The sequence below is a fragment of the Vombatus ursinus genome, unplaced genomic scaffold (genome assembly GCF_900497805.2).
Source record: "Vombatus ursinus unplaced genomic scaffold, bare-nosed wombat genome assembly UNPS02014786.1, whole genome shotgun sequence".
Lineage (NCBI taxonomy): Eukaryota > Metazoa > Chordata > Mammalia > Diprotodontia > Vombatidae > Vombatus > Vombatus ursinus.
In genome coordinates, this window is record NW_020954564.1 from 189272 (window position 1) to 200901 (window position 11630).

Below are 11630 nucleotides of genomic sequence, written 5' to 3' on the forward strand. Positions count from 1 at the left end.
AACAAGCCCAGAGAGGAAAGCATTCTTATCATCCGTCCGGTCTGTCCCGCACAATATGTCATCATAACTTACTTGCCCTGTGTCTCCCTAGCCAGGGTGCCCTTCTTTAATTCCACTTCCGAGTTGGGCAATGGCAATATGGGCCTGGAATGGGTAGGAGTCAGACCCTAAGATTGTCAAACTAGCCTTCTTGAGGACCTATTGCAGATTCTGAACACTGTCTGTAGTGCCTGATAACTCTCTATCTTCTCTTCCCTCTCCCCTCCCCCATTTCCTTTTCCAAGAAATGAAGATGCCAAGTGTGAGTGGCTTCTCAGAATTTAATTGGGTTGAGGTAGGGGGAAGGGAGAGTAGCTGCTAACCTCAGAGTTGGAGAAAGATAGCCATGAAGAGACCTGTCTCATTACTTTCCAATACCAAGAAACCCACCTGTGTGTGTTCCCCAGGTACAGTTTGCCCCAGTTTCCATAGTAACCTCTGTGAACCCTTTCCCTGAAGTCTCATTTTTTTATCCTCAAGTTCATAACAGTCCTCTGGAGAAAAGCCTCTCCTTTCTCTCTTACCCTCCTCCTCTCCTCTCCCCATCCAAAAACCCCCAAAACTTCCAGTCCTACTGGGATATGGAACTTGGTGTGTTCACTTGAAGAAAGAGGAAATAAAGAGACTTAGAGATGTGTGTGTGTGTGGTGGGAAATGCCCTGAACTTAGGGTTTTACCAACCAGGATTGGAGTACCAGTTCTACTTCTTACTTTGTGTGACCTCAGGTAGGTCTCTCTGAGCTCCAGTTTTTTCATTTGTAAAATGATCATACTGAACTAAATGATGTCCAGGGTCCCTTGAATCAGTGAGTCAATTGGTGAAATCCCTGACCTCTTAATTTGCTAAGAGTGTTAAATAGACACTCCCATCTCCCCTATTTCCACTCTCTTCCTGCTGTCTCCCAAGACTCTCCTAACATAGTCGTGTTCTTAAACCCAAAGGACATTATCATCCCTTTGTTCAAAGGAGAAACTGAAGCACAGAAAGGGGAAATGACTCAGTGAGTGACACAGCCTTCATGTTGGACTTAAGATTAGAAGGGTGTGGGGGATCTTTCTGCCTGAAGTCACGCCCATCTCTTCTCCACCCCCCCTCAACCCACCACTGTTCCTCTTCCCAGACTACCTCTTCCCAAAATAGCCCGGAAGGAAGCAATGAACCCAGCTCCCTCTGGAACCACCCAAGAGGAAGGGCAGGTTGGGTTTGGTAAGGGAGTTTGTTTCCTAATGGTGACATGGAGAAGGGAGGGTTTTATTTTCCCTCTTCATTCCTATATTGTGTATTTTTTCTGTCGTCCATTCTCACTCTGCCTTCTGAGGTTTAGTCAATAAACTTTGTTCCCACTATCACCAGCCTGATTTTACTTTGAGCCTTTATACTAGGAGAACACGCCACAGTTGAACAGATCATGAGGCCTACCAGATAAATTGTTTGTTTTTTATCGTCCCCACTAACAAAGTATTTGTTGGCCCAGGTAAGGAAAGTCCCATACTCAATGGTATTACAAAGTACCCTGGATTGTAAATGAGATTTGAGTTGGATTTCTGGTTCAGGCACTCACCAGTTGGGTGACTACTTTTCTCTGAGCCTCAGTTTTCTCATTTCTAAAATAGGGATAATCTTTATACTTCTATATCACAGAGCTGTTGCCAAGGTCGGCAAACACACGTATATGCATGTATGTATGTATAGCACTCTGTAAAGTTACATAAATGTGTGCTGTGCAAGTGGAGAGAGAGGGAAGCAAGTAGAAGGAGGAGCTTGTAGGCAAGTCATTTCTCCTAGGCCTCATATGTAAAATGGAGGGGTTGAGCTTGGTTGACTCTTAAGGTCTCCTGCACTAGATCCTGCAACCACTTTGAAATCTAACTGTTGATCACCTCTACCCTTCCTCCCAAGAGGCAGCGAGGTGACTCAGTGGATAGAGCACTTGGGCCTGGAGTTAGAAAGACCCAGCCTCAGACACTCACAAGCTATGTGACCCTGGGCAAGTCACTTAATTTCTGTTTGCCTTAATCCATTGAAGAAGAAAATGGCAAATCACTCTAGGATCTTTGCCTACAAAACTCCATGTGTGAAGTATATATGGTCCACAGGGTCATATGACTGAGCAACAACAACCCTTCCTTCCTCCCACTTTCCTGTGGTGTAGGGTCTGTCACTTGATCTTCCTACCTTCAGCCAGTTGAAGGATGTTTTACCAAGTGGCTATTTCATATCTAACCTGGGTTCAGAGCTATATGGGATACATTCAAGGTACAAGACACAGCCCTTATCCTTAAGGAGTGTACAGTTTGGTTGGGAAGACAGGATAAAGATACAAGTTCTTTTGAGGTCAGGATTATTCCTTGCAAGCACAAGCCTGTGTCTGCAGGGCTGTAAGAGGCCAGAAGAGGGATAGTTGACCTTGGGCTTGGGTGGTTAGGGAAAACTTCATAGATGAAATGGGCCTTCATCTGGACCTTGAAAAATGGAAAATAATCCAGGAAGCAGTTCCAGTTCAGTGCTTAAACTGGGATAGTTGAACATTGATCCACTCATTTTTTTTTAATTTTTAATTAATTTATTTTGATTTATCAACAATCACTTCCATAAGCTTTTGAGTTTTAAATTTTTCTCCCCCTCCCTCCCTTCCTCCCACCTAACATGGCACACAATGTGATATAGGCTATACATACACACTCCTATTAAACATATTTTCACATTAGTATGAATTAGAAGCAGTAGGAGGAACACCCAGAAAGAGGAAACAAAACACAGCCAGCAGAAGAAAAAAAATAGCAAATAGTATGCTTCGATCTGCATTAAAACTCCATAGTTCTTTCTTTGGATGTGGATAGTATTTTCCATCATGAGGCCTTTGGACACGTCTTAGGTCCTTGTATTGCTGAGAAGGATTAAGTCTATCAATATTAGTCATCGCACAATGTAGCTGTTATTATGTACAATGTTCTCCTGGTTCTGCTCACTTCACTCAGCATCAGTCCATACAAGTCTTTCCAGGTTTTTCTGAAGTCTACCTGCTCATTATTTCTTATAGCACAATAGTATTCCATTACATTCATATACCACAACTTGTTCAGCCATTCCCCAACTGTTGGGTATCCTCTCAATTTCCAATTCTTTGCCACCACAAAAAGAGCTGCTATAAATATTTTTGTACATGTAGGTCCTTTTCCCATTTGTATGATCTCTCTGGGATATAGCCCTAGAAGTACTATTGCTGGGTCAAAGGGTATGCACATTTTTATAGCCCTTTGGGCATAGTTCCAAATTGCTCTCCAAAATGGTTGGATCGTTTTGCAACTCCACCAACAATGCATTAGTGTTCCAATTTCCCCACATCTTCTCTAACATTTATCATTTTCTGTTTTGTCACGTTGGCCAATCTGATAAGTGTGATATGGCACCTCAGAATTGACATTCCTGTTGAGCTGCTGAACTGGCCCTCAAGTGTAGCTCTTATTCATTGGCATTGCATACCCAAGAGCATTACATTCTTTCCTACAGGAAGAGGTTAAGATTAACTTGTGTTTCTGTAAAACTTAAAGGTTTACAAATGCTTTACCAAAACAACCATGTGTGAGGTGTAGATAGTGCAAGTTTTATTATCCTCATTTACAGTGGTGGAAATTGAGGCTCAGAGCTGAAGTGACTTGTTTAGAATTGCACAGCTAGTACATGTTGGAATCAGAACTTGAACCCAGCTTTTCTGTATCCACGTCAATTGCATTTTTCGCTATATAGCACCACAGTCCATCCTATGTTATTGGAGACGTACTGTGAGTTTAGTTGGGAAGGCACTGACTGTTCAATGTTAGGAATAGATAAAGGAACAAAACACAAGCCTTGCAGAGCAGCAGGCTCTAGCTAGAGAGCTAAATCACTGACAGTGCCAAGGACCCCGTGAGTGGCACATGGCAGGAAGAATATCAGGAGTTCTGAGGAAGAGAGGATTATGAGCTGGCATATCCAAGAAAGGCTTCCTGAAGAGGGTGTGATTTCAAGAATGAGCTGTACTTGGCTCAGTAGAGAGGAGGAAGAAAGATCTGAGAAAAGCCATAAAGGTAGGAATTGGGGATCCACAAGTTTGACCAGTCTCTTAGAAGCAGAGACTTTAGCTAGATATCGGCTGAGTAGCCCGAAGAGCTGGGTTCGAGGCTAAGCTCTGCTAGCTAGTGATCTAGACAGATCGCTTCTCAGGTTCTTTCTTCCTCCTTCAGATGAAGGGGTGAGACTGGATGATCTGAATTTCTTAACAGCTCTGACATTGTATGTTCAAAGATCCCTTGAAGCTCTAACGTTATATGTTTTAACACTCCACGTTCTAAAGTTTTTCCCAGCCCCACCATTCTGTGATACTGTAACCTTTCTTCCGGGTGGCCAACTGGAAGCTTTTGGCAAAGGATGACATCCATTACTATGTTGCTATGAGGAAGTAGAAGCTCCACATATTTCCCCATAGCAACTATTACCATTAGCCTAGCAGTGTCCCTGCGTCTGTCCTGGTCTAAGCCAAAGGCCTCCTCACTAGGAGCTTCCCAGAAACCTTAATATTCTCTTTGCCCCTGTGATTTCAGAACCCTCATCTACAAACATAAACCTAGTTGTAATATAACATAACACCTAGGCTATTGGTGATGAGGGAGGCCAAGGGGAAAGGGGGCAGGTCAGGGCTTATCTCTGCTTTTCCAGACTGGCAGCCCTGTTTATTTATCTGGGCCAACAGAGAAAATGGCTGTGGTTGTTTCCAAGGGTGTTGTGTGAACCAATAGCTAAATATACCCACACCCCACTGCCTCTCAGCTGCATTAGAAAAACAGAGCCCATCTTTCTGGGCACAGACCTATGCCCAGGATCCAAATTCCAGGGAGAACCTGGCATGTTTTACCCGCAATGAATTCCTGTTGTCCACCTCCCCAGAAGCTGAACAGGAATGCACCAGAGCTGGGGGTGGGGTGGGGAGGAGGGCAGGGAAGGAGAGAGGAAAATATGTGAGCTTTGTTTGTTGTTGCATCAAAACTACTGTTCTCTGCTCTCTTTGAGTGACTGTTCCTGGACAGTATGTGCTTTGTGTCTCTGTGGGGACAACAGCCTGTTTACTCGTTAGGCCCCAGCAAAGACCTAAAATTCCCTGTAGTTCCCAGCTCAGTTCTTAGGAAGGGGCCCTGCCGGGAACATAGGCATCTCTTCCTCTGGTTAGGAAATAGCCTCACTGGGATATGGGGTACCCTCCTCTGCCCCACCAAATAACTAGGTTTTGATCCAGTGATCCTTTCTGCCCATTTGTACTTGTTTTTTTGATCCTTCCTCTAGCTGGGAAAGGGTTACAGTTGAGAACTGAATGCCTTAGGGTTTCTCTAAGTAGATCACGTGGCTTCGGCTTTGGATCCCTCACTCCCTGGGGATCAGGAAAAATTATTGATGTCTTTCCCAGGAAAAAGGAGTCCATTTGGATCTGGCTCACCTCCAATAATGGAAAGTACCCCATTCCCATTCCATTGTGGGCACGCCTTTGTAGTTGATTCCTCAGGTCTCTTGACCAATGACCCTGAGATTTCCTCCCACCCTGGATCCACTTACCTAAATCTTGCCTTTCCTTCAAAATTCAGCTCAAGTCCTACTCCCCTGTGAAGCCTTACTTGATGATTCCAGCCCGCCATGATCTTGTGGATTCATAGGATCATAGACTTAGAGCTGGGAGGGAGCGTCTAAGGGTTGTCTAGTTCAACCTCTTCATTTTATAGGTGATCAGACTGTCACCTGGAGAAGTTCAGTCACTTGCCAAGGTCACATAGGTAACAATGAATGACAGAGCGAGGATTTCATCCCAGTGTTCTTTCCACTGCACCATGATGAATGGCTTTGAGAGGTAGAAAGGATCTTGGTACCCTCCTTTTATAGAGAAGGAAACTGAGGCCCAGAGGTTAAATGATTTGTTCAAGGTTTTGCAAATAGGTAGTAACTGGCAGAGCTGGGCTTTGAACCCAGATCCTCCGACTCCAAGTCTGTTGCTCCTTCCATTGTACTACACTAGCACAGATGGCCTGAATTTTTAGTGATGTATGTATATCCCATGTCTCCAGCTACCTTACAAATGCTTTGATTAGGGAATGTGTCTTTTATATCTTTGTATATCTCATGCTTGTTGGTGATGAGCAGCTCTCAAGTGTAGGCTCAGCCTCAGTGGATGAACTTGAAGCCTGGCCCCAAATTGCTTGGTGGGCCTGCTGGTCTAAGGTCCATATTAAAGAGGCAAGCGAGACTGAGAATCTGGAGACCTGGAATCCTGTTGTTGCTTCACCACTGATTTGCTGTATGACTTTGAACAATCTCCTCCCCTTTGTTAGCCTCAATTTCCTTCTCTATAAAATAGCATTGAACTAGGTGCTTTTTAAAGTCCCTTCCAGCTCTAACATTCTATCATCCTGTAGAAAGAGATTCTTGGATATGAGTAATCAGTCTGCTGTGTCCTCTTAGCTTGAAATCTAAATCTTAAAATTAGAAGAGACCTTAGTTTCCTAATCCAAGCCTCCATGGGATGCCCAGACCTGAGAGCCCAAACACTGGGTTTGGAGTCAGAAGACTTGAGTTCAGTTTTTGCCTCTGCTACTTTCTACCTGTGTGATCTTGGGCAAATTGTGTCCCTTTTCCAGGCCTCAGTTTCTTCTCTTTTCAAATGATTTCTAAGATCCCTTCCACCCCTTCACATCCCATCATCCTGTGAGTATATATGGTGGGGATCAGAGGGAAGCCAAGTTATGGACCCTGCCATCAGGTATCTGCCCTGAGTTTGGAGTCAGAAGATCCTGTCTTGCAGTAGTTTTGGGAGAATGCTTTAATAAATTTCTGAGGCAGATAGGTACAAGTGTAGATCAGTATAAATTGATTAAGTGCTGGGATGGGATGCAATAAAGATACTTTTGGGGAGGGCAATCCTAGAAGACTTCCTGGAGGTGTGTGTTGATCCAGGTTTAAGAAGGTACAGGAAGTAGATTGAGGAGGAGGAGCCCCTGCCTAGATTCTTAGGATTCAGGCTATTTGGCATTCTGCTAGAGGAGGTGTTAGAGAGGTAGGAGGTCCAAAAGCAGTTGGGTGGTGTCATTGACTAGGATAGGGTTTGGTAGTGAGAATCTGCTTTTCCCCTTGAAGCAAAGCAAGCCATGCTCTATCATGACTGTGCCTCCAAATCTGGTTAATTTTATGCCTTCCCACTCCCATCGCACATGCCTCCGTCGAGAGTACATCCATCAGCAGAACCACCAAACAGTTGTCTTCTGGGCATAGTCCCTCCTTCCCACATGGATCTCCAGCCCTGTTTCCCTGACCTACACAGCCCTTCCATTCTTTTCCTCCTCTTTCCTCCTCCATCTGAGGAAGGCGACGCTTTGCCTCCTTGAATTCTTGTGTTTGTATAGCACAATGCAATCCGTTATCTCACAACTACCTTCAGGAGAGGTGGGACAGGATTATTATGCCCATTTTTAAAGAGAAAGGCAGCTTAAAATGAGTACGTGTGGACTGGGTTCTCATCTCTACCTCAGTGTAACAGTGAGCAAGTCGTTCTGCCAGTTTGGGACTTCAGTTTTCCCATCTGTAAAATGTGGGGGTTGGACTAGATGATATCAAAGGCCTTTTCTAACTCAGACATTTTCTGTTCTATGTTCTAGGGCCCTTTTCAACCCTGACATCTATTTCAGCTCTTCAGCAGCACTAACATTCTATGTGTTCTGTGAGCCCTTCCAATTTCTGACATTCTCCTTTCTCTATTCCTTCTCTTTTGTGGTCCTCTCCAGTTCTTTCATTCTACTTAATGTCCTGAAGTCCTCTGTAATTTTGATATTCTATGTTCTTTGTGCCAACATGTTCTAAGGACCTTCTTGTTCTAGAATTCAGTGAAATGAGATACCAACACAGAGGTTAAATGACTTGCCCAGAGTCCCATTTAGTAGATGGTAGAATCCAGTTTGCACAGTCCAGTGTCCCTTTTATGATTCCATACTGAGTCTTATGATTAGTAAGTGAGTGATGTTCTCCCTGGCCTTTAGAAAAAAGGCCTCTGGGCCTTTGCCCTGCCCTCACTTTGGTGTTACAAGAATGACTTGGTTGCATTTCTTTATTTGCTACTGGACTGGTGATAGGTAATTTTGTGGGCTGGGATTGGGAAATTTTAAAAAAAAAATGGCCACTATATTTGTGTACACTATATTCATGTAGCAAGAAAGTCCTTGGTCTTTCTCCTTTTTCCCAGATAGTGCTTTGGGCTCTTGTCTGGGTTGGTTTTTCTTTGACTCCTAGTTGCAACTGCCCCCAACAAATCCTTTCTCCCCCACAGGACACCTTCGTGGAGCTTTATGGGAATGATGCAGCTGCAGAGAGCCGGAAGGGCCAGGAACGCTTCAACCGATGGCTGCTGACTGGCATGACAGTGGCTGGTGTAGTCCTACTGGGGTCCCTATTCAGCCGGAAGTGACCATACACTGAATCTACCTTGGAACCTCTCTGATCCACCCACTTCAACCCATCTTGGCCTATACTCTGTGCTGACACAGAGGCAATCCACTACATGCAGCTGATGTCTATCACATGGGGCTAAACCTGACCTTCTCCTATGGTCCCAACCCCCTTCCCACCTCCAAGGTCCCCAGTAGTATACAGTCTGAGACCCTTTGGGCCCTTTTTCTGTTCAATTTCTAAGTCCTCCAAAAAGAAAAAAACAAAAACATGCAATTTCTTGAAGCTCTACCACACTGGGGGTGCTGGCTGCCTGGTCATGACTTCTCTCCTTCCTCAGACTTCTATAACTGGGCCCTTCCCCAAACCTGACCAAATCAAGAAGAATCAACAAAAAAAAAAAAAAAAGAAAAGAAAAACTTATAAAAACACCCATAGAATTTTCCAGGGGGAAAAAATAATAAATCAACTTCATTTTTTTGCGTGTGTGTTATGAGAATGGATAATTTTACTCCCCTTGTAGTCCCTAATGTTGGGAAGGGCCAAGAAGAGGTATTCTCAGATCTAGGCCTCTACATTATTACTAAGGTCAGATTTTCTGTAAGGACTTCCTGCTTGAAGCAGGGGGTGGGTGGCTTGCTTGTGTAACCTTGTAGTTAGTTGTCACAGGTTCCAGATCACCAGGTTTGGCCAGCCTTAGGCACCTCTCCAAGCATACTGCCCCTTCTGGTAACTCCAAATCATGCCTCACCCACCACCTTCAGAGGTAGCCTAGGAATCCAGTCATACAGGTGACCCAAAGTGTCTCAGGATAGTGACCTGCCATGGCTTTGACTGTCTTGGCTGGTGAGTTGGACCAATATTTCTTGCTGGAGTTAGTGGGCTTACAGAAGGAAGGTATTGATGGTTGTCAGTTCAACACCATATCTGAGTCCTCAAACTGCTGAATAGCCCCTCCCACCCCATTTAGCTCCTGCCCATCAAGAGAAAACAGGAGGTATAGGGAGAGACCCAGGAAAAGTAGCAACTGAGAGCTGTTTAGAGCTGTATTCCTTAGTCATCTTAGTTCTTGGAGATCTCAGGAGAATGTGGATCTGCCTCTCTCCTGAATCACTTTCAACCAATGCCCTGGAAAAAAGGTGAAACTCAGACCCAAAGGTGAAGGGGAGCCCCAGGATGCCTAGCAATACCTGGGAGTGCTTACCGGGGCTCTCAGGACCCCTCCCATTTAAGGTGGCATGTTCTAGTGGAGTAAGTACTGCTCCTAGGACTTAGAAGACCTGGGCCCAAATCTCAGCTTCACCACTAAGAACTTGTGTGACCTTGAGCAAATCAGTCCTCTGAGCCTCAGTTTTCTCTTCTGTCAAATGAGGGAATGGACTGGCTGATCTCTAAGATCCTGATAGCCTGACTGTGTTTGCTTGGTGACTGAAAATGGGGAGGAGGGAGAAGGGAGGTTGGTTCTGAGAAAGATTTGACTCCACCATACTAACTTCCCTCTCGGGCCATACCCCAAAACTCCCTCCCTGAGCTTTCAGAATTCATATTTTGGGTGCTTACTGCTTAGCCAGGCCAGGCTGTTTGTCGCTTTCCGCAGCCTGCCAACCTATGACCTCTCTCATGGGTCTGAGTCCGTCATGTAAGTGGCACCAACCTACCATTAAAAATGCTTTTCTTATCCCAGTTGATGGATCAGCCAATTCCTCATCACCACCCTTTGACTCTCCCCATGCCACCTTGCCCCTGTATCATAGTCTTGTCTCTGCTGTATATATTTGAGATTAGTTTTTATTCCTTGTGAAGATGATATACTATTTTTGTTAAGCGTGTCTGTATTTATGTGAGGCTCTGCAGGGCTGCCGTGTGGTGAACGCTTGGGGAGATGGTTCCCCCTCCCCCATTTAACCCCACCTTCCCCTTCAGTGCCCCTAGGTGTAGGGGAGACTGATAACTCCCCAGCCCAGGCCTAAGGGTCTTCCCTCTCCCATATCCTGGCTCTTTGAAGTAGTCTGTGTGATGGTGGAAGTGCAGTTCAACTAATAAATTGTGTTTGATTTGCTGGTAGCGAGTGCTTCTTGTGTGATGGGGAGTCCAAAAGGGAGGTCCAGGGTGGGGGGTGGGGGGGGCCACTCCTAGGGTCATGGGGATGGGCCTTGCATAGCATCATTCTCTCTTGTTTGGAATGTTTTGGGGTTAAGGGGAGAATCACTCCCCTTTGAACCTGAACCCTAGCTCCTAACCCAGGCCTTACCGCCAAGTCCCTACCCCTGCTTTTGTGTAAGGTATAGGATTCAGCTGCCCTCTTGTGGATACAGTTGATACTGTCACAACCAGACTCACTGGACCCCAGTCTCCCTCCTTCAGCCACTGCTTTTGCACAAACTTGAAATAGTATGGTGTAGTGAAAAGAGTGCTGAAATTGAGAGCCAAAGTACTTGGGATTGAATCCTGATTTTCCTACTAGCTACTTCTGTGACTTCAGCTAAGCAAGTCACTTGACCTCTCTGGGCTTCACTTTATTCATCTGTAAAAATAAAGGTTTCAATTTGTTGATCTCTGAAAGTCCCTAACTCTGAACCCATGAGCTTTCTCAAGCAGGACCTCTTGCTGGAATGAACCGAGGCAAATGCCACATACTTCATCCATCAGCCTGTCTTCATGCCATCTTATCCCATTTTCCATTGATGGCTCATTTGAACAACTGACTGTATTAAGAGACCATGGAGTCAGTCCGACACCCTCATTTTACAAAGGAGTGAACTGGTGGAGGGAAAGTAACTTGTCCAAGGTCACTGAGTCCCTAAAATTCTATGATTCTTTTTCTCTCTGGGAACCTCAGATCCAGCCAATTTGGTTTTCTCGACATTCCCAAGACATGCCTTGAGCTTTCCTATCTCTTTGTCTGCTCATGACTCTGCCACATAAATACAGAATTCCCCTTGCATGGCATGTTTGCTCCCTCCCTGTCAAATAACAGCTCAAATCCCACTTGCTCTGAGAAACCTTCCCTGACCATCCTAGCCCCTGGTGTTTGAACTCACATTTATGGGACCCTGAGCACACACAAGATTGAATTGTTGGTTATCTTGTGAATATGTCACCTCCATTAATTAAATTGTACTCTAAGAAGGCCAGG

At 44.9% G+C, this 11630-nt stretch overlaps 1 protein-coding gene across 6 annotated transcripts in view; it reads left to right on the top strand.

The window, feature by feature from the left end:
* LOC114047093 (bcl-2-like protein 1) overlaps positions 1 to 10558 on the top strand; it is a 45764-nt gene extending 35206 nt beyond the window's left edge. For all 6 annotated transcript variants that reach the window (XM_027867809.1, XM_027867808.1, XM_027867807.1 and 3 more), the window contains exon 3: positions 8376 to 10558. In XM_027867809.1, the coding sequence (XP_027723610.1) occupies positions 8376 to 8513 (138 nt within the window). In that variant the 3' untranslated portion in view covers positions 8514 to 10558. The remainder of the gene's footprint in view (positions 1 to 8375) is intronic.
* The last annotated feature ends 1072 nt before the right edge of the window (positions 10559 to 11630 follow it).